We start from the raw sequence: 22,409 nt of genomic DNA on the forward strand, positions 1-22,409 counted from the left end.
GTACCTAAGGTGTGTACAGGTACCCTGCTACGGCGACACGACTTGGGGACCGTAGGCGGTGTTTGGTACCTGGCTTAGCCCTAGGCGCCGGTGGAAGTGGTTGGCCAAGAAGTGCGACGTAGGTATGCCTGTACATCCCTACGCCCTTGACGCCCTGAGAGGAAGGTACCTGACCTGGGCACCTAGGTACCTCTGCCCGCCCTGAGGAAGTGCCCAGGTATGTACATATCTGCCCATTGACAACCGTAAAAAGAGAGGTAAGTACATAAGGTCCGCTCGATCATGTACTTTGGGGTACCTTGGGTACCTCCCGGCGGCTTCGTCACCGTGGCTGGATGGGCGCTGCTGCTACGCATGCGGCCCGCCTAAAGAGGACCAAACGATCGACTGAGTCGGGGGGGGGGTTATGATGGATCGCCTATAGCCCGCATGGCCAGCTGAACAGCCGGGACTCGGGACACGCGAAAGCTTGAAAACACTAAGAATAGAAAGACCCGAGTAGGAGTTGGGAGGAGGAGGCATGTCCCTAACAGCTCTAAAATCCGTCTGTTCTATTATGGCCTTGCTGAAAGGCGGTGCTAACTCTCTGCATTTCTTAGGTATCCTACTAAGAGAACTAGATAGGTATGGCTGACATAATTTCGGAGGATAAGAGGTCTGTCGATCGGGGACGGCCCACAGGGTACCGAGCAGGAGGCTTTTTTATTCTACTCATAGTGAATTTCCGTATGCCGCATGCCGGCCGTGGCATTACACCGATTCTGCGATACCTGTACTGCCTACGTAGTACACATCTGCCCACACGGCTGAGATAGCTCCCTACTTCCCGAATCTTGAGATTCCGTCGATTACAGGTCAGATCAAATCATATCATCTCAGAGTGACACCCACCCCCAACATCGATCTCCTTCCATTCCGCGGCTCGCAAGCGCCCCCGTCACTCTAACCCTACAGATCGACTCGATACGAACGTGGCGGCACTCGGGATATTTAGCCATCGTGTCCTCTTCGTCGATCTGCGCAGACACCCGGGATCGCAGTCGAGATGCCCACCTACGCGAGGGATCACGAAGGCGGCTATGGGGGCGACTTGAGTCTGGCTACCTGACTCGTCATCATTGCACCCCCAACCCCGGTCTGGCCACTGCAAGCAAGCAATATACTACCTACGTATACTATGTATACTGTGTACAGTACGTGCGGGAGGGTAGGTGTACAGAGCCGGCGCCGGCGCAGCTGGAACCTCTCGCGTCTAGTGTCATGGTGTCATCCTATCGTCCTGCCATCCTGTCACTCCATAACCCTCGACGGATCGCCGTCCCGGGGCGTCGGGCGGCGACAAACCCTATCGAAGCGGGTGGCGTCGAAACCGAGCCGAGAGAGTATATATAAAGCGTCAGGGGGAGTACCTACAGCCTACAGGCACCGAGTGCACCTCGTCTCTCCTCGATGCCGAACAGAACGCACCCCTGTGCATGCGCTTACCAGGCCCAATTATGTACATAACGAGGACCTGGTTACGTGTCTCCTGACGCTACGCTACGGGATATTCCCATCATTTTCGTTTGGGGGAAATCGTTGGGACGCGAACCCCCTTTCGACCCCTTCTACTTTGCCGGAACAGGCTAGCCGCCACCGGCTTGTTCAGGTACTCAACCTAGGCAATTATCTGAGGTCCTTCATAACATCCCCATTACCAGGCCTAGGGGCTAGGAGCGTAAGGCATGTAGGGAACACAGTTCAGGTAGCCATCCACGCCCGAGAGAAGCACGGGGAATGCCTGCATGAGGTAGGTTTCCCGTGGCCTCTCCCCGCGTAGGTACGTGTAGCTTTCACATGCCAGCCCCAAGACGGGACATCTGTCGCAACCGCCAACTCCCATCCAACGAAATGCCGTCGGTCCCCAGCTTTCTTGCCAACGCACGCCTACGCGCACACCTCTGCGCACACCTCTCTCTCCCTCGCCCTACTTCCTTCACTCCCTCTAGTACCCACCCTCTACCCACCCTTTTGCTTCTTCTGTCTTTTTCTCTGTCTCTCGTTATTTTTATTTTTTATTTTGTTATGCCGCTCCCTTTTACTGTACCTGTCGAAGGCATCCGCCCCCACAGTTCGCTGCCCCCTCATTCGCCGTCCTCCGTGCCTTCTCCTTGCTGCCGTCATTCCACCTGTATTAGCTAAGCCGACACGCCAGCCAATCGTGTAATTCCGATTTCCTCCAGGTACCCGAGTCCCTGCACTACTACTGAATCTTCGGGTCATTGAGAGACGAGCTGTTATATACCCAACTACCCAAAACCGCCTACCGACATCACAACGTCCCCTCTCTTTCGTATCGGCATTTCTTTTTCTTTGCCGCTGCCGGACTTGGCGACGGGTCTAGATTTGCTAAACAAGGTCCAATCTTTTTTCCTTTTTCCTTTCTCTCTCTGGTCTGCGGCGGCGGCAGGGCGAGTGGGGGAGAGCAGCCACGGGAACCGTGACGACGCGACTTCACACCGACATACCGGCGACCCAACCGTTCGGTCTCGGTGCTGATAGGCCTACGGCTCAGGTCCAGGTTTATGCCCGCTCCCGCGATAGATGCGCATCCTCGATTTTTCCACCGCTTCCCTCGAGCACCGCCGACACCCTGGCCAGCATGGATGCGGGTCGTGGCCCAGATAGTGACACGGCGACGGAGGATTCGGGATGCCTGCCGCAACACCTGCTACCGCCCGCTCCCGGCCGCACCCTCCTGCCCAATCCTATAGCCAGCGCTGTCAGCCTCGCCACGCGGTCTACTTCCTTCGCCCTCCGTCTCGGCACCTTCATCGGTGGCTATGGCTTAGGAGCTGCCAAGTTCACCACCCTCTCCAGCCTCGAGCTCGGCCGCGGCATCCTCGAGGGCATCCTGAGCAGGGCCGGGAGAGATGTCTTGTCTAGGGCTCAGTCGGAGCTGGGCAGAGCAGATGCCGAGTCCATATTGGAGAAGAGCCTCGAAAGCCTTCACCAGACCATGTCTCAGATCGTATTCTGGACCGCCACCGGGTTTCATATTACCGGCACCACCGTATCTACCGTATCCCAGATCTCCCAGCTGTTCCTGTCCGTTCTCGACCAATTCTTCGGGTCGACCGACTCGTCCAGGGCCATTGCTAGTATCATCACTCTGATTCGTCGAGAGTTTCAGAACCCTGCTACCGGTGTACAGGGCGAGAAGGTCGGGGTCATAGACCTGCTCCTCGGCTTGTGCGGCCTCGCGTACCTGCAGAACTGGTGCCGAAAGATGATACAGGACGAGTCCCGCCTTCTCTGCCAGGAGGAAGTTATATGGGACATTGTCGTTCTTGACGGCGAGAGAGTTGACGTGGACGACGACGGTTCTCACGCCATGCACGTAGGCGGTCTAGACGGCCATAGCCATCTGGGCCAGGCATTGGACCAACACGGACCCGGATGGAGTAGTAGCGACGAGGACGAACTGCCAGAAATGCAACTCAAACGTCAGATCTTGAGATCGCTCCCGAAGGACGCAAAGGTATCCATTTCCGTTTCTACTACGACAACCAAGACAGTTACCGTCGACACCATAGGCACTCCCAGGGTGCCAATCCTTTCCCTGCCGGGAGTGGACGTGGTCAAGAGTGAAATCAGCGACCTCGACCATCCTGCAGTAGACAGTCAAGAAGGTGGCCCAAGTTACCGGGTGGTATACAAGATCAGTCGAAATCAAGTGAGGAGTGTGGCAGTAGATAGCGACACCGAGGATGATGCGCTATCTCGCGTTGAAGTGATCGAGGATGATGAGCCCGAGGCATCAACTCGCCTCGCCGTCCAACAGTTCGATAGCCCTCCCCCGGTTCCACCTAAGACCGCGCGGCTAGCCTCGGCCTCAACCGCGAAAGGAAAGGGGAACGTCGCATATGATGACCCCGTCCACCAGACGATGTCCACATCCCACGATAAACCTCACAGATCTAGCTCAGTCTCCCCCAAAACCCGGAAGGCCAAGGGGGCCTCTACCAAGGAGAATTCGGAGCATGCTGCAAATCAAAAGCGCACCAGAAAACCATTAGAGAGTACACGGCAAGACCCTCGCGATCACCTTTCCGTGCCTGGTTCGCCGACTAGTACCAGAGCACAGGCCCGGAAGCCCGAATCCCCTACGGCCAAAGGAAGGGAAAAGAAAGGCGGCATTCGAAGTGCTCTTAAAAAAGGACCCGTCCCTGCATTTGCCGGTCTATTAAGCCGGGATCCGAGCTCCGAAAACTTCCAAAGCAGCAAATCCAAGACACTAGTTAAACCCCCTTGGGGAGGCAGCCATAAGCCCGTGCAGAGCAAGGTACTGGCCAGCCAGCGGAAAGGGGGTGTTCCGGAGCGAACCTCAAGTATCATGCTGCACCACGAATCTTCTCGAGTGCCACACCAGTACAACTCCCACCACTCCTCGTCAAGACATTTAAGCGATGGTAGAGACGCCGTCGACCGACACCCGTCCCCGTCACGAGCGGTCTATTCACCAGCGCAAGGCCGGCGACGCAGCTCCATCGTATCGCTGACCGACACTTTTTCTGTGCACTCGTTCGAAAGCCGGCCAGCATCACCGACCTTCCAGAGGGGCGACATTCGGACCCAGAGCGGAGGCGTCGTGCAGCCGGAAGCCAACGACCCTCCCTCTCCAGCTCGGGGCCACCATGGCAGAGCACGGTCGGAAAATCGGAGTCTATACACTCCAAGTATATACACACTAAGGACGAGGGACTCGCAGGTTTCTTTAGCCCTCTCTACCTTCCACCAGAAAAGTGCCTACAGCGACTCGGGAGCAGTCGACACTCTGCGACGTACAGGCATGGTGGACGGGATGTTTCCCGAGTTTCATATACTGAGGAATATCACTCGATATAGCCGGTATGCGTCGGCCGTCTACGGGTCGCATTTCCTCAAGTTTATGGGCATCACCAACGACCTACCCGCCCTTAAGGGATTGGACGAAACCCACCGGGACATTCGGTCATTTGCGTATCACACCGACCTCCCGCCCGATAGTATCATCCTCTCTTCGTTCGTCGACCCGCAGGGTGGCTCTGATTCCACCGGGTCCACCGACACGGGGATTCCCCTCGTCCATACCATCGCACTCGACGAGGAGTCTAAAGCAGTTGTATTGTCCTGCCGTGGTACCTTAGGCTTTGAGGACGTTCTAGCTGATATGATGTGCGAGTATGACGATTTGGTCTGGAGGGGGAAACCGTACAAGGTGCATAAAGGCATACATGCATCGGCGCGGCGACTTCTGTACGGGGGGGATGGAAGAGTATTGGCAACGCTTAAGGAGGCTCTCGAGGAATTCCCAGACTACGGTTTGGTGCTCTGCGGGCACTCGCTGGGCGGGGGGGTAACCGCACTACTCGGAGCTATGCTTGCGGAGCCTGCTGCAGTCGGAACGGCCTTCATCACCTCCGCCGAGCCGCGACAGGCCTTACTTACGGATGGTCGATCCCAGGGAAACTTCTCCCACATATTACTGCCACCTGGCCGGCCGATTCACGTGTACGCATACGGACCACCTGCGACCATGTCACCATCCTTGCAGAAAGCAACAAGGGGGCTTATAACGAGCACAGTGAACGGAAACGACCTCGTCCCTTTTCTCTCGCTCGGCGTCTTGCATGATTTTCAAGCTGTCGCGCTAGCGTTCAAGACAGACAACAGCGAAGCGAAGGCGGAAGTGCGTCGCCGAATCTGGGAGGGCTTCCAGTCGGGGCTGGCTGATAAGTGGTACAATAACGGACCGAAGCATAGAAATGAAGAGGAGGATAAGTGGGCGTATGCCGCACTAAAGACGTTGCGCGCAAGCATGATGAGCTCGAAACTACTACCACCCGGCGAGGTGTTCTCAGTCGAGAGCACGCCCGCCCTCAGGCGAGACGCGTTTCTTCAGGCGGGTACGGGCCAAGTCGGGCGTCCGGCAACCAGAATCGTCTTCAAGTACGTCCGAGATGTCGAAGCCCGGTTTCGGGAGGTCCGATTCGGCTCCAGCATGCTACAAGACCACAGCCCCGGACGATACGAAGACGCTCTGCGGCGACTCACGAATGGGGTCATGCAATTATGAGCCTATGCTTCACGGTGATTGCTACCGACTCGTGCGTCTCGCTTCTGTGGTATACCATAGGACGTCCGAGGGCGAGCATAAGCCAGGGTTGTCGGGAAGGAAGTTATATATCAAACGGAGTTTACTCAAACGCAACATGTCAACGCAACGTGAAAATAATAGCCACCTAGCTAGCATCTTGCTAGCAGCCATACACTGTCTAGCATGCTAGAAAGCGAATAGAGACGCAAGCACAATGTTCTTCAAAAAGACAAAAGAGCCCATAGATTAAAATAATTAAATCATATTTATCCAAGCTCATCCCTAGTTACTTGCATCTACGAGGGCTTCTCGGTCGTGATCTTGCCGTCCTTGTCGTAGAAAATCTCCTTGACCTTGACGGAGCGGAGGTGGTTGACGCCGCCGCTGAGCTCGCAGTCGTGGTGGAAGAGCCACCAGCGGCCGCCGAACTCGACGATGGAGTGGTGGGTGGTCCAGCCGAGGACGGGCTCGAGGATGCGGCCGGCGTAGGTGAAGGGGCCGAGGGGGTTGTCGCCGGTGGCGTAGACGAGGTAGTGGGTGTCGCCGGTGGAGTAACTGAAGTAGTAGACGCCGGCGCGCTTGTGCATCCAGGCGGCCTCGAAGAAGCGGCGGTCGTGGTCGTCGGCGGCGAGCGGGCGGCCGGTCTCGGGCGCCAGGATCTGGAGGTCGCGCACGGGGCCGGCGAACGAGCGCATGTCGTCGGCGAGGCGCGCGACCTTGGGGCAGAGCGCGGCGGCGCCGGGGCCCGCGGGCTCGCGCGCGCCGAGCCACGCGGCGTCGTAGTGCTCCGGCGCGTTGCCGCGCTGGTAGCACTGGAGCTGGCCGCCCCACAGGCCGCCGAAGTAGAGGTACGCGGGCTCGTCGGGGCCGTCGGGGTCGACGAAGGCGGCCGGGTCGATGCTGAAGCTGCCCGGGATGGGCTCCGGGTCGGCGGCGAAGGGCCCCGTCGGCGACGGCCCCGACGCCACCCCGATCCGGAACACCGACGCGGCGTCCCGCGCCGGGAAGTACAGGTAGTACCGCCCGCGGCGGCGCGCGGCGTCGGGCGCCCAGAGCTGCCGCGACACCCACGGCACGTCGGCGGCGGAGAGCACGACGCCGTGGTCGGTTACCTTTGGGGGCTCGAGGGGCGCGGGGGCGGAGGAGGAGGAGGAGGAGGCGTAGTACTCGAGCGAGTCCAGCGAGAAGACGTGGTAGTCCACCATGTCGTACTGGTCGCCGTTGTCGTTGAAGGCGATGTCGGTCTCGCGGTCGTGCGACGGGTAGATGTACAGCTTGCCGTCGAAGACGTGGGCCGACGGGTCGGCCGTGTAGATGTGGGTGATGAGGGGCGGCGACATCGCGACGGCGTCTGCTTTTTTTTTTCTCTCTCTCTCTCTTGCTCGCGTGGTTCGAGGCGGCGCTCTTCGCGGCTTTGCGTGCGGTTTTGCTAATTCCCTGGAGAACGGGGGATCGTGAGGTGGGGTGGTGGTGCTGAGGGGTTAGGTATTATTAGGCTGGGGGAATGCGAGTATTAGCGACAGCACATGCACGCTCGAGATGACACGGCATCCCACCGCGCCGTCCATTATTTTCGAGCGCAAAGAGGGTGTCGACTTATTTATTACCGTGACATTTCTGCCATGCGACTTATACGACGAAGGCGGCGTCCCCGCCCCCTCCAAGAACACCTCGTCCCGCCGGGGAGGGCGTCCGCTAGTGGCGACGTCTTCCCATTTACCCCTATTTAACCGCCTGCCCGCCCGCTTGGCTGGGTTCGCGTCGACCGATCGACCCACCGGCCATAACCAGGTCGGGGTGTCCCATCGCCGCATTCGCAATGTTCTCCAACATGCCGTTAGTTTCTCTGGCGTCCAAGGCCATAGCGTGCCTCCTTTGCTGTTAGGTTTGCTGGTTGCGACACCGTCTGCTTGCCCTTTTGTGGCCGCGTTCCCGGCTGTATGCAAACCCCGTATTTGCATCAGATGTTGCGTATAATCTCACGTTCTGGCTGCTGACTTGGTATACGACAACGTGTGAGTGATCAGCGGGACCTTAGCTATAGGTATAACAACGATAGAGACTGAGCGTAATGTGATGTTCACTCGAGTGCCGAGCTAGAATGTAACGGCTTAAGTAGCTGTAGGACTGCCCCTAACTCTCTATTACTTTAATGTGACAAGGGTTCGTTGGCTTGCCGAATTTCGGATTTCGGGGTTTCCGAGTAGAAAAAAAGAAAAAGCAGGAGAGCTTAGAGGCTCGCTCAGAGGCCAGAGAGGATGGTTGTGAATTGGTATAGGCATCCTGCTCTCGGCCTAGTAACAATTCGGTACCCAAGAACAGGAGATTCGGGTGTTTTACAACTACGACGCCAAATCTTTTCCTCTAGTATTGTGCGCTTACAAATAGCTCCCTGCCTGATTGCCCTCCGTTACGAGAGACTGTAGGCCTAGGGACGAGATTACATTTGAAGACTTCCAAGAAAAGATAGTAATCCCGGAAGTACCCCAGGACTGGCCAGGTGTGAGTCCCAAGGCGGTCTTTGCGTCCCATCACTGTCATACCCTTGGCCGGCACAAGGAGACATTGGGCCAAAGTGGAATTTCCTCAAGTTGGGAAAAGCCTCAACAGTCATGACTGACCCTACAGCCTCGAATGCGATCTTGGCATGTGGAACGCTGTTGCCTGGACTTATACCAGTCAGCGTCAACACAAGTGATGCGTACCTAGACAGAAGGGTGAGGGGTGGCACGGCTGGTAGTATTACCTACATATTACCAAGTTCAATAGGAATTCCCTCCGCACGATTTCATGTTCTAAACCTGTGTACATCGCTAGTCCTTTAGTATTCCTTGTCGCCACAAGCTCGCATGTCCAGGCAGCAGGGCGCGTGTTGGCACAGCAGATACTATCTACAACAACTCGGCGGAAAGGGGCACGACACCAGTTGCGTGCCACCTTGTCTAGCAAGATGGTCAGCCTAGGTGGCAAGATCAAGAATACGGGAGAAGGCATTTCAGGCATGGGATGGATGACTCACTTCACGGGTTGCCTTCGCGTTACTTCCGTTCGTCTGTGGAGGTTAATACAGATCGACTTGGTACCTATGGTTGATGATGTTACATTACCCAGAGCTAGGACCTCGACAAATTGAACTCAGCAACTAAACATGTTGGTAGAGTCTGCTCCCGCAGCAGGCAGCCTACGGGAGAGATGGGTAGCACCGATACAAACGGACTTTCAAACGGGCGGTCCCAAGCCAATAGTGACTGGGTATGACCTGTCAGATGTTGTGTAAAATGCTACGCCGCGAGGGAAGAGGTCCAGCACATTCAGTTGGACCACGTAGTTTCTCGGGCAGCGTTTGAACAATGAGGGCAGCGAATTGGCAGAATAAACAGCGGAATAAACGGTGTGTCACGCCCCTCGGCGCGTAGTGCTCAGGTCAATACTTAGGGTAGAGCGGCGCCTCAGTGGTCGAGATGGATGCTATCGTCCTATGATCCCCGGTCTCATAACCTAATCAGGTAATTGAGTGGCCATATCGTTTACCGAAGAGCGTGTTGCATATCAATGGTATGGTTGCCATACAAAATACTCACCTCTTGCTAACGCCGTATCCCCTTTCTCAAACTCCTGCCTCGATCCTTGATAAGAGGGTCAGGCCGACCACATTGCTGTGAGAAACTGGTAGAAACCGGTTCATACATCGATTATGATAAGAACATAAAGGGAAAACCGTCTTCTGGTTGCAAGTATTCGTACTAATACTCGTCTCCTCTGTGTCTTAAAGTTGATCTATTTTCCGCCGAGGCCTCATAAAGGTATGACATTGTCCCTGATCCCGCATTTCCAACTTAGCATGCACTTATGGGGATGTCAAGCCTGAGAAGAAACACCAGAAGCGTCATGGATTACTCGAACCGGCCGATCCCTCACGTGGATGAGGAAGTATTAAAATCTCCAGAACAACGGCGCTGGAACAATTATTTGCTCGAGAACAGTCCCGAGTATCGGGAACTGTCTGAGCTTAGACGTCAGGTATGTTCTCATCCCCCTGCCTCTCTAATATGTTCTGTATCACCGCAGCCCCCAGCAGCTCACCACCTTGACCGACTTAGGGGTGGAAGAACCGCGAAGGCGATGACTACTTCGTCGGACGGCGGCGGCAGGCCGACAATCCGACCGCCGAGGGGAAGACCCTCTTCTTCGAGATGATGCGGCAGATCGGGTCGGAGATGGACGGCATGAGCCGCATCTTCACCTTCGCGTCGCCGCCGCGCGTGCTGGACCTGTGCTTCGCGCCGGGCGGCTTCGTCTCCGCGATCCTGGAGCGGAACCCGGGCGCCGTCGTCCGCGGCACCACCCTGCCGCCGGCCCAGGGCGGCCACGACATCCTGCTGCCGGGGTGGGAGACGGACCCGCGCGTGCGCGTGACGCTGTGCGATCTGACGATGCTGGCCGGCGAGATGGGCATCGAGCCGGCGATGGTGCCGGAGGAGCACCCGGACCGGGCCAACTTCGACTTCTCGAAGGGGCTCCTGGTGGAGGGCGGGAGCCCGGACGGCGGCGCCGGCGGCGGCCCGCGGAGCTGGGCGGGGCGGGCGCGCGGGTGGCGGGAGGACGCGTTCGACCTGGTGATTTGCGACGGCAACGTGCTGCGGACGCAGCAGCGGGCGGCGTACCGGGAGGGGCGGGAGGCGGAGCGGCTGACGCTGACGCAGCTGGTGCTGGGGGTGCGGCGGCTGCGGCGGGACGGGGCGGGGCGGCTGGTGATCCTGCTGCACAAGGCGGACGCACCGGCGACGGCGGCGCTGCTGCGCACGCTGAGCGGGTTCGCGCGCGTGCGCCTGTTCAAGCCGCGGCGCAAGCACGGCATCCGCTCGTCCTTCTACGCGCTGGCCACGGGCGTGCGCGCCGGCAGCGACGAGGCCGCCCGCGCCGTCGCCGCCTGGCACCGCCGCTGGGTCCTCGCCACCCTCGGCTCCGACGCCGAGTGGGAGGCCAGCCGCGCCGCCGACCCCGACGTCGACGCCCTCATCGCCGACTTCGGCCCCGAGCTCCTGCGCCTCGCGAAGCCCGTCTGGCGCATTCAGGCCGAGGCGCTGAAGAAGGCCTCCTTCATTCCTGGAAAGACGTGGTAGGCTGAGTATGTATTATCGGGGTAAAGGGTAGTGACGGCTGTGCATGAGGTGCGGAGGATGGGTGATGATGTCGATGGGTATAGTACCTATGACACTGTAGGTGTATTAACTATTATGTATCTACGCGGAGCATGCCTTTTACTCCTACAAGTAGCCGTGGGATGGACTAGTTAAGATCTCAAAGAGGACTACATGGAGAGAAATGTACCCACACGAACTGTGGATTTTTTTTTTCAGGTTGTTACTTATGGGACAAAATAAAGGAATTAGGTGCTTCTCTTCCGACCCTCATTATAGGTATATCATCGCCGCCGATAGCTATATCTATCGAGTCGGGCATATACTCGACCTGCCCGTCTCGTTTTACGGAAGCGAGCGGATTACTCCGGATTTAGATCGACCTCGTTTACACCCCTCTCCACGAGACGTTCTACGTGATCTACCGGCACTGGGAAGAAACTCTCCTATGTAGTGGAGTAAGTACCGACGTGAAGATGTAAATAGAGGCGTGGCAATCTGGGGTAATACATCACGCTTCCCCCGTAAAATATCACTCTACAGCATGGGATGGATGTGACCCTGACGTGGGAGCGGGGATTGGGGATCGGGTCTAGGTCATCAGCACCATTCGGTCACAATAGACATCGATCGGTAAGTATTGCATTCCCCCAACGCGTATTTAGGGGGCCATTTACCCCGAGTCCGACTCGGCTCCCTGTCTTCTACCTATTTCCTCGTCTTCACTTCCCTTGCGGCTTTCCCCTGGCTCGTCATAGGAGGCACCATGGGCATCAGCAGCGAGCGCAACAATGGCTTCAGGCAGAACTGGAAATGCGCGCTCGTGTGCGCGGGCATGGCCTTCGCCAACTGCCAGTACGGCTTCGACGTGTCGGCCATCGGGAGTTTCCAGACGATGCCGGGGTTCCTGATGACGTTCGGCTACGCGGACCCGGGCCTGAGAGGCGGCTGGGGCATCGCGACGACGGACCAGCAGCTGATCGCGTCGTTCCTCAACGTCGGCACGATCGTCGGGGTGCTGTTCACAGCCCCCTTTGGGCGCTACTTCGGCCGCCGGCACGGGATCTGGATGGGCACGCTGGTCGCGTTTGCCGGGTGCGCGGCGCAGATCGCGGCGGGCTCGATCGCGAGCCTCTGCGTCGGCCGGGCGCTGATGGGCGCCTCCAACGCCTTCTTCATCACCTTCTCGAACGCGCACATCGTCGAGTGCGCGCCACCCCAGCTGCGCGCCGTGTGCTCGGCCCTGTTCGCTCTGACCATCAACTTCGGCACCATCCTCGGGGCCGTCGTCGACGAGAGGACATCTCACATGCTGGACAAGCGCTCCTACCAGATCCCGCTCGCGTGCCTGTTCATATTCCCCACCTTGCTTAGCCTCTTCGTCTTCTTTATTCCCGAGTCGCCCCGCTGGCTGATTCTTCATGACCGTCGCGAGGAGGCCGAGCGGTCCCTGAAATCTCTCCGCGACGACTCCCTCAAGCCAGAGTTTCTGCAGGAAGAGCTTGTCGAGATCATCCAGGGCGTTGAGGAAGAGAGGAATAATGCATCTCGGTCGGGTTTGGTTGATATCTTCCGTGGAACCAACTTGCGTCGCACGCTGCTCTGCGTCAGTGTTGTACTGTCGCGTGCCTCGTCGGGCGTGTGGGTGTTTTTGTCCTACGGCGTGAGCGCCCTCCACTTATTGTGCGATCCGCGGCTTGAGCTGTCCCGTTAACACTGTCTAGGCATACTTTTACCAGCGAGCCGGGGTAGACGACGTCTTTCGGATCAACATCTACTCGATGGTGGTACAGCTTGTTGGTGTCGTCGTCGGCTTGTACTGCGCCTACAAGGTCTGGGGCCGTCGTACGATGATTCTGATAGGGGTAGGATCGGCAGTCATCGCTATGCTTGCCCCGGCCATAGCAGCTACGATCTCTCCCGATTCTCAAGAGGCTGCCAAGGTGTTCCTCGGTTCCTCGTTCTTCTACAGTATTGTATACAGTGGCTTTGCAGGGACGATGACCTGGCCCATATCCGCCGAGGTTGTGAACTCGCGCTTGAGGGTGCTCACGTTGTCCTTTGCTACGGGCGTTGATTACGTTTTTGCTTGTGGGACCGCCTCATCTCCTTTCTCAGCGAACCGTACTGTTGCGTAACGTCTTCTGCCGACGTGTCTCTTGCGTTGTTCCTGTCGGCTCTCCATCCCATGTTACGCGACCGGGCTGACTTGCAGCTGGTCAGGGTTAACATCATTCTGCTCACCGTACTTTATCAACCCGACTGCGTTGAACTGGGGCGCGAAGTACTGCTGGATCTGGGCGGCTTCTAATGCCATAACGTACGGTGAGAGAGATCGAATTCCCCCAAGCCATGTCATCACCATCTGCTAATTTTGCCTCCCCCACCCTAGTTGTCTTCTGGCTATACTTGCCCGACATGAAAGGCAGGTCATTAGAGGAGATCGATGAGCTCTTCGAGAAGCGGGTGTCTACTCGCGATTTTCCCAAGTTCGAATGCCAGTCATCCGTCAGGGCTCACGACATTGCCCTCCACAAGATAGAGGAGGCCAAGAACACCACCCGACACGTCGAGGGCGGTCGTTAAAATGCGTTGTGGCTTGATCTCCGTACGTTCTAGCTCTGCCCAATATTGCCTTCTGACATGAAGAAATTAAGGACTTACACGGGCGAGGAGATACGGTCAGAGGTCTGCGAGGTCCTTGAACTTGTGAAACTGTGCTATGGTGGCTTCTATGGCTCGCTGTTAGGCAAGGCAAAAAAAGAAAGACTATACAAAGGACCGGTCTGGACATAGGTCTATAGTCGACAGACAGCATACCGGGCTCTACTCTCAAGCCCGGCAAGTGTGCGCATTCTGGGTAGCAACTTGGTGGGATCCCGGCGGCGATCATATGATGGCGACGACGCTCATACGACGCTTTTCACGGTTCCTACCTCGAGAGTAACGTAGATGCGATAGAGGGGTTGGTCGTGGAGGGGGGTCGGAGGGGACGGGAATTTTCCACGCACGGCAGCATCGTTTTCGGTGTGTAGATCCGCTGTGAATGACGAATATCGAGGTCCTCGAGGACGGGCCATGTGATAGGGTCAATATGGGGTCGTCCGGCCCCCAAATGCAACCCACCCCAGACCGGAGCGAATGAGATTCCCGAGTTCGCACAGGCAGAGGATTCGATCTCCCGTCCAGGGATGCGCGTGTTGTGCGTGTTGTGCATGAGCGGAGGGTGTAGTTTCACCCGTCAGATGGCCACCATGTCCCAACACGGGTCCAGATACCAAGCCGTTAGTAACGCAACCACGTAAGGGTTGGCAGCCATCATGTCTGGTGTTAGAGGGTCGTCATGAGAACGCGGCCAATGTCAGATGATGATGCGATCTAAGTTGGCTGCAGGTTGGCCTGCTGTGGGTCGGTATTCTGTTGAGTATGCCTTGCCGGCCAGGGCGGGACGACTGCGTCGTCGGGCCCCGGGGGGGGGGGGGGGGGGGGGGGGTGACTCCCCCGTGTGACGGGTTCGTCGATAAAATGGTTGAGTATCCCGTCTCCCCTTGCCCTCCGGGCCTCGCCTCTAGAACGTGTATTTCGAGGGCACTATCGCTATCGCCGAGTCTCGTCCCCGGCTATCGATGTCTTAGGCCGCCGCCTCCTCGCCGCCGAAATGTCCCCTCACCTGTCTCCGCCGCCGGCGGTCACCGTGCGCCAAGTCCTGTCGAACGCAGCAAAGCGCCAGGTCACGCTGACGCAAGTTTTCACATACCCCGACTCGACAAGCACGGCTATAGTAACCCTTGATCGCAGTGGTGCCGCGACCGATACTCCGACCCCACCGAGCGGGAGCGCCGGTACCGCCTCGTCCGACGGCCTCGGATCGCAGCAGATCGGGATCCTCGTGGGGTGTCTTGTCGGAGCCTTCGTACTCGGGATCCTTCTCTGGTGTTGCTGCGCCAGGCGATGCAGGTCCGCGCGGAGTTCCGCCTACGAGGATAGGAGGAGGAAGTCTCGCTACCCTCCGTACGACGCCGCCGGCGTTACCAAGCCGGAGCAGACCTACTGGCCGTATGAATTTCCCCAGTCGATACCTCCGCCGGTCGTACCCAACTATGTTGCCGTGGACCCGAACCCCAGATGGACGGCGTATCAAGAAACAGGCCGTTCCGACCGATATTATTACTACGGCAGGTGAGAGACGACTACCATCCTCGGATACCTTGCTGTAGCCGGTTCAACGATCGCGTCCGTATATGACTAGGGTTTTGTTTTACGACTGGACTTCTATCCTCGAATGAATTTTGCTACGCTGGCTTGGTTGGAGGCCACCCCTCCGGTCTTTCGATGGTCATATAATATCTATGACCCTGATTCGGGCTTTAATAGGTATGCGTCGTTCTGGTATTCCTTCTGCGCGACCAACCAACCGACCAACCAACCAACTAACTAACGACCAATGGGACTCCTAAGTATTTACCTACACAACATCGACCTGACGACGTCCTACTGGTGCCTAACAGTGGTATGCAGAACGGAGAAGCTACCGATTGGTTACGTGGGTAGATAATGTCGGTCTCGCAACGATTAGCCCCTTTTATCAACACCCATCCACCAACACTCGTCTCGCTGAGGCCATGACCGCTTGAATATGCTTGCTTACACGAGGTGATTTCCTTTAGGGGAAGGGGAGCAGAGAGCCATCGACGATGATATGATACCTAAATAAGTGCGACTCGTGGACTGTGTGGATTGATCTCTGGCGGTATACGTAACAGGGAAAAAGTGATTCTCCATCAATGAACACATTAGGTATATGATCGATGGAGGCAGGGGAAAGCAATGACCTACTTTATCATGCATGCATATTGATATACCTACCTACTTGTGCTTATTGGTAGTGGTGATGGTGGCGGCGGCGGTCCTGGCCATTGTAGCGATATTTAGCCACCTATAGATACGGCATGCTCAGCTATCCCAACGCTGTGGGATCTTCTCAACGCGCGGGGCCTCATAATAAAAAAATTAAAAAAAAGAGAAATGTGCGGTGAGTGCGGATCGAACGCACGGCCTTCAGATGTTCTAGTTCCTGAAGTGGGACTTCAGTCTGACGCTCTCCCAGCTGAGCTATCCCCGCTTGGATGCTATGCATTATTCTTATCGAAACTGAAATATGATCTAGTCGAATTGGCCGTTTCCCCATATCCTCGCCTACGAGTACAAGCCGCCCTTTAAGTAATTATGCTCCCACACACAGATAGAAAAACCTGTAATCATCCGGCAGAAGGGAAAGGTATGCGAATACGCTGCGGACCAAAATGGTCAAGACGAACAATGGTGACGATAGTGGCTGGAAAATAGGCGGGCGGATTGTCCGGGGCCGATCTCGTGCACCGATTGCAGTATCAACTAGATTTGATTTCTCGACTATCGATCTCTGGGTCAGGATCCCCTGCATGTAATGAGGCATACCGCTACATACGTGGCACGCCGTATAATAGCCGAGAACAACGTTGTACACAGAGCCAGAACACCCTCAACGCCCTCCCTTCCGCTTAAGGAACGAAACACAGCAGATTACCGCGTTGATTGGTTACCGGACGGTGGGAAAGTCGGGTTGCGCGATCTCGTCAGCCTGGGGAAAAGAAGGAGTTTACTTAGATCGTACGTATCTATATCCATGCTTAGCGATATACAGTACTTCGCAATGTGGAGGTACGAATCCTTTCTATTTCTGCTGTAAGAAGTCCCTAAGTTCGCCTCACCGCTGGCAGCGGAAGAGGTTGCTAGCTACGTCCTCCGGCAGCTTTACCCGCCCCTTGCATACTTGCATACGAACATGTCACATTAAGGTATATGCATATGCGCAGCCGCGGCGGCGCTAATTCGCGAGAGATCGGACCAAAAACCTATATGCATGCATGTAATGGGGGCGAGAGATCGAGCCTGGGGGGAATCAGAGTCGAGCTCGGCATCTGATGAAAACGCGGCAACGTGCATGGGCTGCCGGAGTTGAGTCGTAACCACATGCTCGCCCAGACAGAGAGAAAGTCGTCCGGCATCTGTTCGCGATCGCCGTGTTGTGCGTGGATTTACTTACGATATCGTGTCGCGAGCACAGACACAGACCTAACGCCGCGCTCATGGGCGAGGAGAGGCGAAACCAGTCTGCGATGAACCCCCCATCGGACACCGTGCAAGGAGAAGGGGGGGCTGGCTCTAAGAATCTACCGACATCGCCTCCGATGTCGTGCCCTTTCGCGTTCACGTCCGAGTCGCTGCACTCTGTCTCATCAGCTGTGTAACACCGATAGTTTCTGCCCGGACTCGTATGTTTCTCGATTGGGATACCCTCAGGAACTAGCCCGGGTTCCACCAACCAGCATCCCTATCCACAGCCGTGCCGCCCGCCCTGCTGATGGCTCCTCTGGCCAAGCCTTCTCCGATGTGATATTCCCTGCCCACTGCTGCTGTCTCGGCCAGAGCTAGTCTCGGTGGCATGACTTCTGGGGATGCCTTGAGTAACTAGGTACTGTACGCCCCTTGGCCTTTGGCACCACGGGACTAGAAGGGAACTGAAGACATCTGAGGCTATTTTTACAGCCACGGCGGAGATGTCTTAGGTATTACTACCCCCTTCTAGCTCGAGCAACCGGACCAGAGACCTGGATCAGCGAATGGAGACGGAGAGGCGTGGCGTCTGGGACCAGATGGGCATCATAGGGCTAATTTCCGTGCCGAGGAGCTGGTCGAGGACGAGATCTTGGCGAACTAAACGCGGGACGACTCCGACAGCTTGCACGTTTCGGTCGAAGCCAGCCTGAAACCCGCTGCAGACCGATCAACTCGATCTGGCACGCTATTTCTCCCTTTGGCCGAAAGTGGACGTGTAGCTCACTCTTCGCTGGGTCTACGAGCGCTGGCGCGATAGCTCGGCCTCCGTCGTGGTGCTGGCACGCAGCGTTTCAACGTGCCAACGAGGTAGGTAGGTACCTAGGTAGGTGGTAGGTAGGCAGGCAGATACCTAGGTATTGGTAGACACCTGGGGATCAGCGGCGCGTCGTTTCGTCGCGCATCTGTGCAGCCTCTATCGATCCGGGTCATCGCCGATAGCGCATACGAACGTAGAACCAGCGTGAAGCGAAGCGCAGCGAAGCACGAACCTCCGACCTAAAGGAATTGTGATGTTGTCTTTACCGTCGAGAAACACGTTGTACCTACTTTCGTGGTTGCTCCTCGCCTAGGTGCCCGTCAATTACATGTGCAGGTAGGTATCTACCTAGGTACTGGGCACACCAGCTGCCCCCCATCTTAGGTATTGCGGGGTAATCGGAGAACTCGCCCCGACACCCAAGCCACATTGTGCTGTGGCCGTGCGACTATGCACTGTGGCTGATGCCTTGGTGCAACCAGCATTCTTCTCTTAGGCCAACCCAGTTTTACACCCTTTTATACACTTACTCATGCACACTCACACGGCGTGGCAGGGTCGAAAGGATGACAACGAATCTCTGCTCGGTACTCCAAACCGGAATAGATGCAGGGGATGTGCTTACGAGCTGTCCATACCTCTCTATCAAAACCTTCCGAAACTTATCGCCTATCTCCTACACTATCGCCTACACGATGGGCTCCGCTGTGTTTTCTTCCGCGGCGCTCTCGCAAGGGTTCGGCGTTATCTCTAGGTCCCAACCAAAAAATAATAAGGATAAAATCGTCGATCTGAAGCCGATAATCTTTTTGATTGCCATATGTGGCTATTTGCGTGAGAATGAGTAATATGCTGTTCAGGCTCACGACGGCTGAGGAATCGAGACAACCTCAGCGAGTGGCGGCACGTCGGCAATAGGCAGGTAATACAGCGATGGCGAGAAGACGATGGCCAGACTCAACATCAGCAGGGAGTGAATAAGCGAGTCACAGATCACCACCCTTGGCTTCAAAAATCTCCTGGTATAGCTCTCCCCCTTTCCGCAAGCAGGACTGTCTCCGCTTATAACTGGCCACGTAGGTAGTATTATCATCGTGCTATCCCTCCATTGCCTCTTCGGCATAGTCGCTTGGGCTCGACGGCGTTAGGTGATATTACGGATAACCCCGCCCCATCGACGACGACGATGACAATATCTCCCTTAACTCCTCTACTCACGAGAGACCCACCCATAGAGCTACCACCTATAGGTATTTCTCCGTATATATATCCTCACTCAAATGCCTACCAGCCAAACACCTGTAACGACTCCCTCTCCTCCATCTCCGTTACTAACCCTTAGTTTCTCAACTTCGAGGCACCTTTCTTGCTTGACTATCGACGAAAATGACTACCCCCGTCTGGCTGATCACGGGCGCCTCCAACGGCCTTGGCTTAGCGTTGTGCCATCGCGCCCTGAAGGCTAACCACCGGGTCATCGGCGCGATGCGCGATCCCGCCCGCGCGCGTGAGGCCGCGGAGTCGATAACGAACGCGGGCGGCAAGGTCGTGCAGCTCGACATGAACGACTCGCAGACGACCATCTGGGAGAAGCTGAGGGCCGCCGAGGCCATCTACGGCCGGGTCGACATCCTCGTGAACAACGCCGCCTACTCTGTTCTCGGCCCCGTATCTGAGTTTAGGTAAGCACTGCCCGCTCGCCTACCCCTATACTTATATCTCCCCAAGCACAAGAGTGAAGGGGAAGGGGGGTCGAAGGCAACTTGCACGAATATATCCACCGATTCTAACGATTTACCGCTCCGTTCGACAGTGACCGAGAAGCCACCGCCCAGTTCCAGACCAACTTCTTCGGGGCGTTATACGCGACGCAAGCGGTGCTGCCGGGGATGCGCGCGCGGGCGACGGGCACCATCGTCAACGTGAGCAGCATGGCGGGGCAGGACGGGATGGTGGGCTGCGGGCTCTACGCGGCGAGCAAGTTCGCGCTCGAGGGCCTGAGCGAGTCGCTGGCGCGCGAGGTGGCGGTGTTCGGGATCGGGGTCCTGATCGTCGAGCCGGGGGCCTTCCGCACCAACTTCCTGGCCGCCTTCCACCCCAACGACCGCGGCGTCCCCCGCGACGACGCCGACACCCCCGCCGCCGCCGCCCTGCGCCACTTCCGCGGCCAGGACGGCCGCCAGCGCGGCGACCCCCAGAAGGCCGTCGACCGCATCTTCGAGGTCGTCGCCGGCGAGGGCCCCGCCGGCCACCTCCGCGGCAAGATCCTGCGCCTGCCCCTCGGCCCGGACAGTCTCGACAGAATCGGCGCCAAGATCGAGAGGCTCAAGAGCGACATCGACGCTGCCCGCGAAGTGGCTGCGAGTACCGACCTTGATGGTCAATGAGAGGCTGTAGTGTAATCGTTGAGGTGTATGTATATACTACGCCTTGCAAGAAGCGAGCATGCTTGGAATTTAGTGAAGTATACATAATGCGACTCTTATAACATGAGTATGACCAATACCCCCTGAAACGTGCTGAAATGCAGGATGAAAGAGGTTCTCTCGTCTTAAGTTATTAGGAGAAGACGGTCTTCTATGTGCAGGGGTGAGTAACTAAGAAGTGCTAGCCATAACTACGGAGTATGTAATATCGAAGACATTATGTTAAGCAACCCTTGTCCGTGAAACCTCGGTACATTATTATAATCTGTTGGTTGTCTTTGGCGTTAATGCGGCGACCTTGAAGTCGGCGACTACGTATACGCGCTCCCTTCTCTTGCCCTCTCTTCCACCGCAGCCACCTCCAGTATGGACTGCACTGTGTCGCGTATGCTCTTTTCGAGGCCCGTGTACTCGAGGCCCAGGACCCTGCGCGACTTTCCGTTGTCGAACGCGTAGACGTTGTCGGGGAGGTCGTCGCGCGCGGCGTCCCCGGACGGCAGATGCGCCGCCAGGTCCGGCCGGCATCGTCCCACGATGTCCGCAATCCGCTTGTTCGAGAAGTATCCGCCCACGACGTAGAACCGGTTCCCCCCGGCCGCGGGCACCGTTATCGCTCGGACATGCGCCAGCGCCACGTCGCGCACGTCGACGAACACGAATACCGGCTCTGTCGGCTTGAGGCCCCCCTCCACCCGCCCGAGCACCAGGTCCCGTACGCGGTGGTTTGACGTGTTGATGGCGTCCAGGCTCGTGATGTTGCGCTGGATGGGTCCAAAGGTGTAGGTGCAATTGATCGTTACGAGGTCGAAGCTGGGCTTCTCGGCCTCCATGAAGGACCAAGCTGCTTTCTCGGAGAGAACCTGGTTTTTTTTTCAACCGGTTAGGGCCGTTAGAGTTGGAGTTGTATGGGACCTCCTATCACTATATATGTATGCGCGGTCTCTTACCTTGCTAGCTTCGTAAGACCGCTTCGGGTTCAGGGCGTGCTCACGCGTCCAGGGTGCCCAACACGTCTCGTCATACACGTTGGCATGATGGAGGGGATTTATAATCGCGGCGCCCGACGAGGTTATGACCACACGCTTAGTAGCAGGCGAGTATGCCTTGATGGACCGCAGGAGCCCCGTAGTCCCATTGATCGCCGGATCCAAGAAGTCCTTGATAGGGTCCTCGACGTTTAAATGATACGGTGAGGCGGTGTGGACGACATAGTCGAAATTTGGGTCGGCCTCGAATACCTACGAATATGTCAAAACCCTGCGCTCTTCCGTCATCTTCCACCGTGGGCACTAACAGCATCAAATGCACCATCCTTCGCTACGTCTTCAACGACGACGTAGGAAACCCTCTCTCTGCGAGTAGGATCGACGGAATCCAGTATCCTACGGCCCCTCGCGTGAGACCTTGCTGAAGCGACAACTCCAAATCTGTGGTGACACGTGTAAGCTGCAAGGGAGACCGATTCAGTGACTGTAGGATAGATAGTACCCGTCGTCTAAGAGAGCATCGAGGGTATGAGAGGCGATGAACCCGCTGCCACCTGTATATTAATTCGTATGTTAGGAGTGTCAGATACGAAATCTGTAGAGATCACGTAGCGAGGCCACCTGCCTGTCAATAACACTCTGCCCTTCAGGGGCTTCACAGACTCCGCCATGCGTGACTTCTGATCGAAGCAGGCTGGATAATCAGATGGGAATAAGCTCCCTCCTCTCAAGTAGTTTAGATGTGAGACCTACGTGAGACTTACAGATGTAGATCGAGGGGTTAACCAATAAGGTGGATATTACTAAATATTTATCCATCGC

General features: G+C 56.8%; 8 protein-coding genes and 1 non-coding gene across 9 annotated transcripts; 6 read left to right on the plus strand and 3 right to left on the minus strand.

The window, feature by feature from the left end:
- The first annotated feature begins 493 nt into the window (after window positions 1-493).
- Window positions 494-1,990, plus strand: GGS23DRAFT_578241 (uncharacterized protein). The gene has a single exon (XM_051516977.1). It carries the CDS (start codon window positions 1,178-1,180, stop codon window positions 1,817-1,819), a length of 642 nt encoding a protein of 213 aa, XP_051369687.1. The 5' UTR covers window positions 494-1,177; the 3' UTR covers window positions 1,820-1,990.
- GGS23DRAFT_578242 (uncharacterized protein) lies at window positions 1,991-6,359 on the plus strand. Its single transcript, XM_051516978.1, has one exon. The coding sequence runs from the start codon at window positions 2,642-2,644 to the stop codon at window positions 6,095-6,097; it is 3,456 nt and encodes a 1,151-aa protein (XP_051369688.1). The 5' UTR covers window positions 1,991-2,641; the 3' UTR covers window positions 6,098-6,359.
- GGS23DRAFT_578244 (glycoside hydrolase family 43 protein) lies at window positions 6,360-8,197 on the minus strand. Its single transcript, XM_051516979.1, has one exon. It carries the CDS (start codon window positions 7,456-7,458, stop codon window positions 6,415-6,417), a length of 1,044 nt encoding a protein of 347 aa, XP_051369689.1. The 5' UTR covers window positions 7,459-8,197; the 3' UTR covers window positions 6,360-6,414.
- A 1,809-nt stretch (window positions 8,198-10,006) lies between these two features.
- Window positions 10,007-11,241, plus strand: GGS23DRAFT_598864 (uncharacterized protein; the record flags this gene model as incomplete). The annotated part of the gene is made up of 2 exons (XM_051518846.1): window positions 10,007-10,138; window positions 10,219-11,241. The coding sequence occupies 2 exons, from the start codon at window positions 10,007-10,009 to the stop codon at window positions 11,239-11,241; spliced, it is 1,155 nt and encodes a 384-aa protein (XP_051369690.1).
- Window positions 11,242-11,936: 695 nt separating this feature from the next.
- GGS23DRAFT_578246 (general substrate transporter) lies at window positions 11,937-14,074 on the plus strand. Its single transcript, XM_051516980.1, has 5 exons — window positions 11,937-12,922; window positions 12,984-13,350; window positions 13,483-13,584; window positions 13,652-13,867; window positions 13,946-14,074. Exons 1-4 carry the CDS (start codon window positions 12,026-12,028, stop codon window positions 13,843-13,845), a joined length of 1,560 nt encoding a protein of 519 aa, XP_051369691.1. The 5' UTR covers window positions 11,937-12,025; the 3' UTR covers window positions 13,846-13,867; window positions 13,946-14,074.
- An 843-nt stretch (window positions 14,075-14,917) lies between these two features.
- GGS23DRAFT_598866 (uncharacterized protein) lies at window positions 14,918-15,442 on the plus strand (the record flags this gene model as incomplete). The annotated part of the gene is made up of 1 exon (XM_051518847.1): window positions 14,918-15,442. The coding sequence occupies one exon, from the start codon at window positions 14,918-14,920 to the stop codon at window positions 15,440-15,442; it is 525 nt and encodes a 174-aa protein (XP_051369692.1).
- Window positions 15,443-16,287: 845 nt separating this feature from the next.
- GGS23DRAFT_t67 lies at window positions 16,288-16,381 on the minus strand. The gene has a single exon. It is a non-coding gene; the product is annotated as a tRNA-Phe (tRNA).
- Window positions 16,382-19,321: 2,940 nt separating this feature from the next.
- On the plus strand, window positions 19,322-20,737 carry GGS23DRAFT_204074 (NAD(P)-binding protein). The gene is made up of 2 exons (XM_051511812.1): window positions 19,322-19,857; window positions 19,989-20,737. The coding sequence occupies exons 1-2, from the start codon at window positions 19,562-19,564 to the stop codon at window positions 20,560-20,562; spliced, it is 870 nt and encodes a 289-aa protein (XP_051369693.1). The 5' UTR covers window positions 19,322-19,561; the 3' UTR covers window positions 20,563-20,737.
- GGS23DRAFT_578261 (NAD(P)-binding protein) lies at window positions 20,677-22,360 on the minus strand. Its single transcript, XM_051516981.1, has 5 exons — window positions 22,213-22,360; window positions 22,090-22,141; window positions 21,896-22,028; window positions 21,549-21,839; window positions 20,677-21,461 (listed from the first exon to the last, which is right to left on the minus strand). Exons 1-5 carry the CDS (start codon window positions 22,256-22,258, stop codon window positions 20,913-20,915), a joined length of 1,071 nt encoding a protein of 356 aa, XP_051369694.1. The 5' UTR covers window positions 22,259-22,360; the 3' UTR covers window positions 20,677-20,912.
- Between the last annotated feature and the right edge of the window lie 49 nt (window positions 22,361-22,409).

Source organism: Durotheca rogersii, assembly GCF_024521655.1.
Source record: "Durotheca rogersii strain YMJ 92031201 chromosome Unknown GGS23scaffold_20, whole genome shotgun sequence".
Lineage (NCBI taxonomy): Eukaryota > Fungi > Ascomycota > Sordariomycetes > Xylariales > Xylariaceae > Durotheca > Durotheca rogersii.

Bases quoted from the DNA above. Each gene is read 5' to 3' on its own strand.
- GGS23DRAFT_578241 (XM_051516977.1), top strand. From the start codon at position 1,178: ATGTATACTGTGTACAGTACGTGCGGGAGGGTAGGTGTACAGAGCCGG.
- GGS23DRAFT_578242 (XM_051516978.1), top strand. From the start codon at position 2,642: ATGGATGCGGGTCGTGGCCCAGATAGTGACACGGCGACGGAGGATTCG.
- GGS23DRAFT_578244 (XM_051516979.1), bottom strand. From the start codon at position 7,458: ATGTCGCCGCCCCTCATCACCCACATCTACACGGCCGACCCGTCGGCC.
- GGS23DRAFT_578246 (XM_051516980.1), top strand. From the start codon at position 12,026: ATGGGCATCAGCAGCGAGCGCAACAATGGCTTCAGGCAGAACTGGAAA. The intron at 12,923-12,983 runs GTGAGCGCCCTC...AACACTGTCTAG, and splicing joins GGGTGTTTTTGTCCTACGGC to GCATACTTTTACCAGCGAGC. The intron at 13,585-13,651 runs GTGAGAGAGATC...CCCCCACCCTAG, and splicing joins TTCTAATGCCATAACGTACG to TTGTCTTCTGGCTATACTTG.
- GGS23DRAFT_204074 (XM_051511812.1), top strand. From the start codon at position 19,562: ATGACTACCCCCGTCTGGCTGATCACGGGCGCCTCCAACGGCCTTGGC. The intron at 19,858-19,988 runs GTAAGCACTGCC...TCCGTTCGACAG, and splicing joins GGCCCCGTATCTGAGTTTAG to TGACCGAGAAGCCACCGCCC.
- GGS23DRAFT_578261 (XM_051516981.1), bottom strand. From the start codon at position 22,258: ATGGCGGAGTCTGTGAAGCCCCTGAAGGGCAGAGTGTTATTGACAG. The intron at 22,142-22,212 runs GCAGGTGGCCTC...ATTAATATACAG, and splicing joins GGGCAGAGTGTTATTGACAG to GTGGCAGCGGGTTCATCGCC. The intron at 22,029-22,089 runs GTACTATCTATC...GTGTCACCACAG, and splicing joins GATGCTCTCTTAGACGACGG to ATTTGGAGTTGTCGCTTCAG.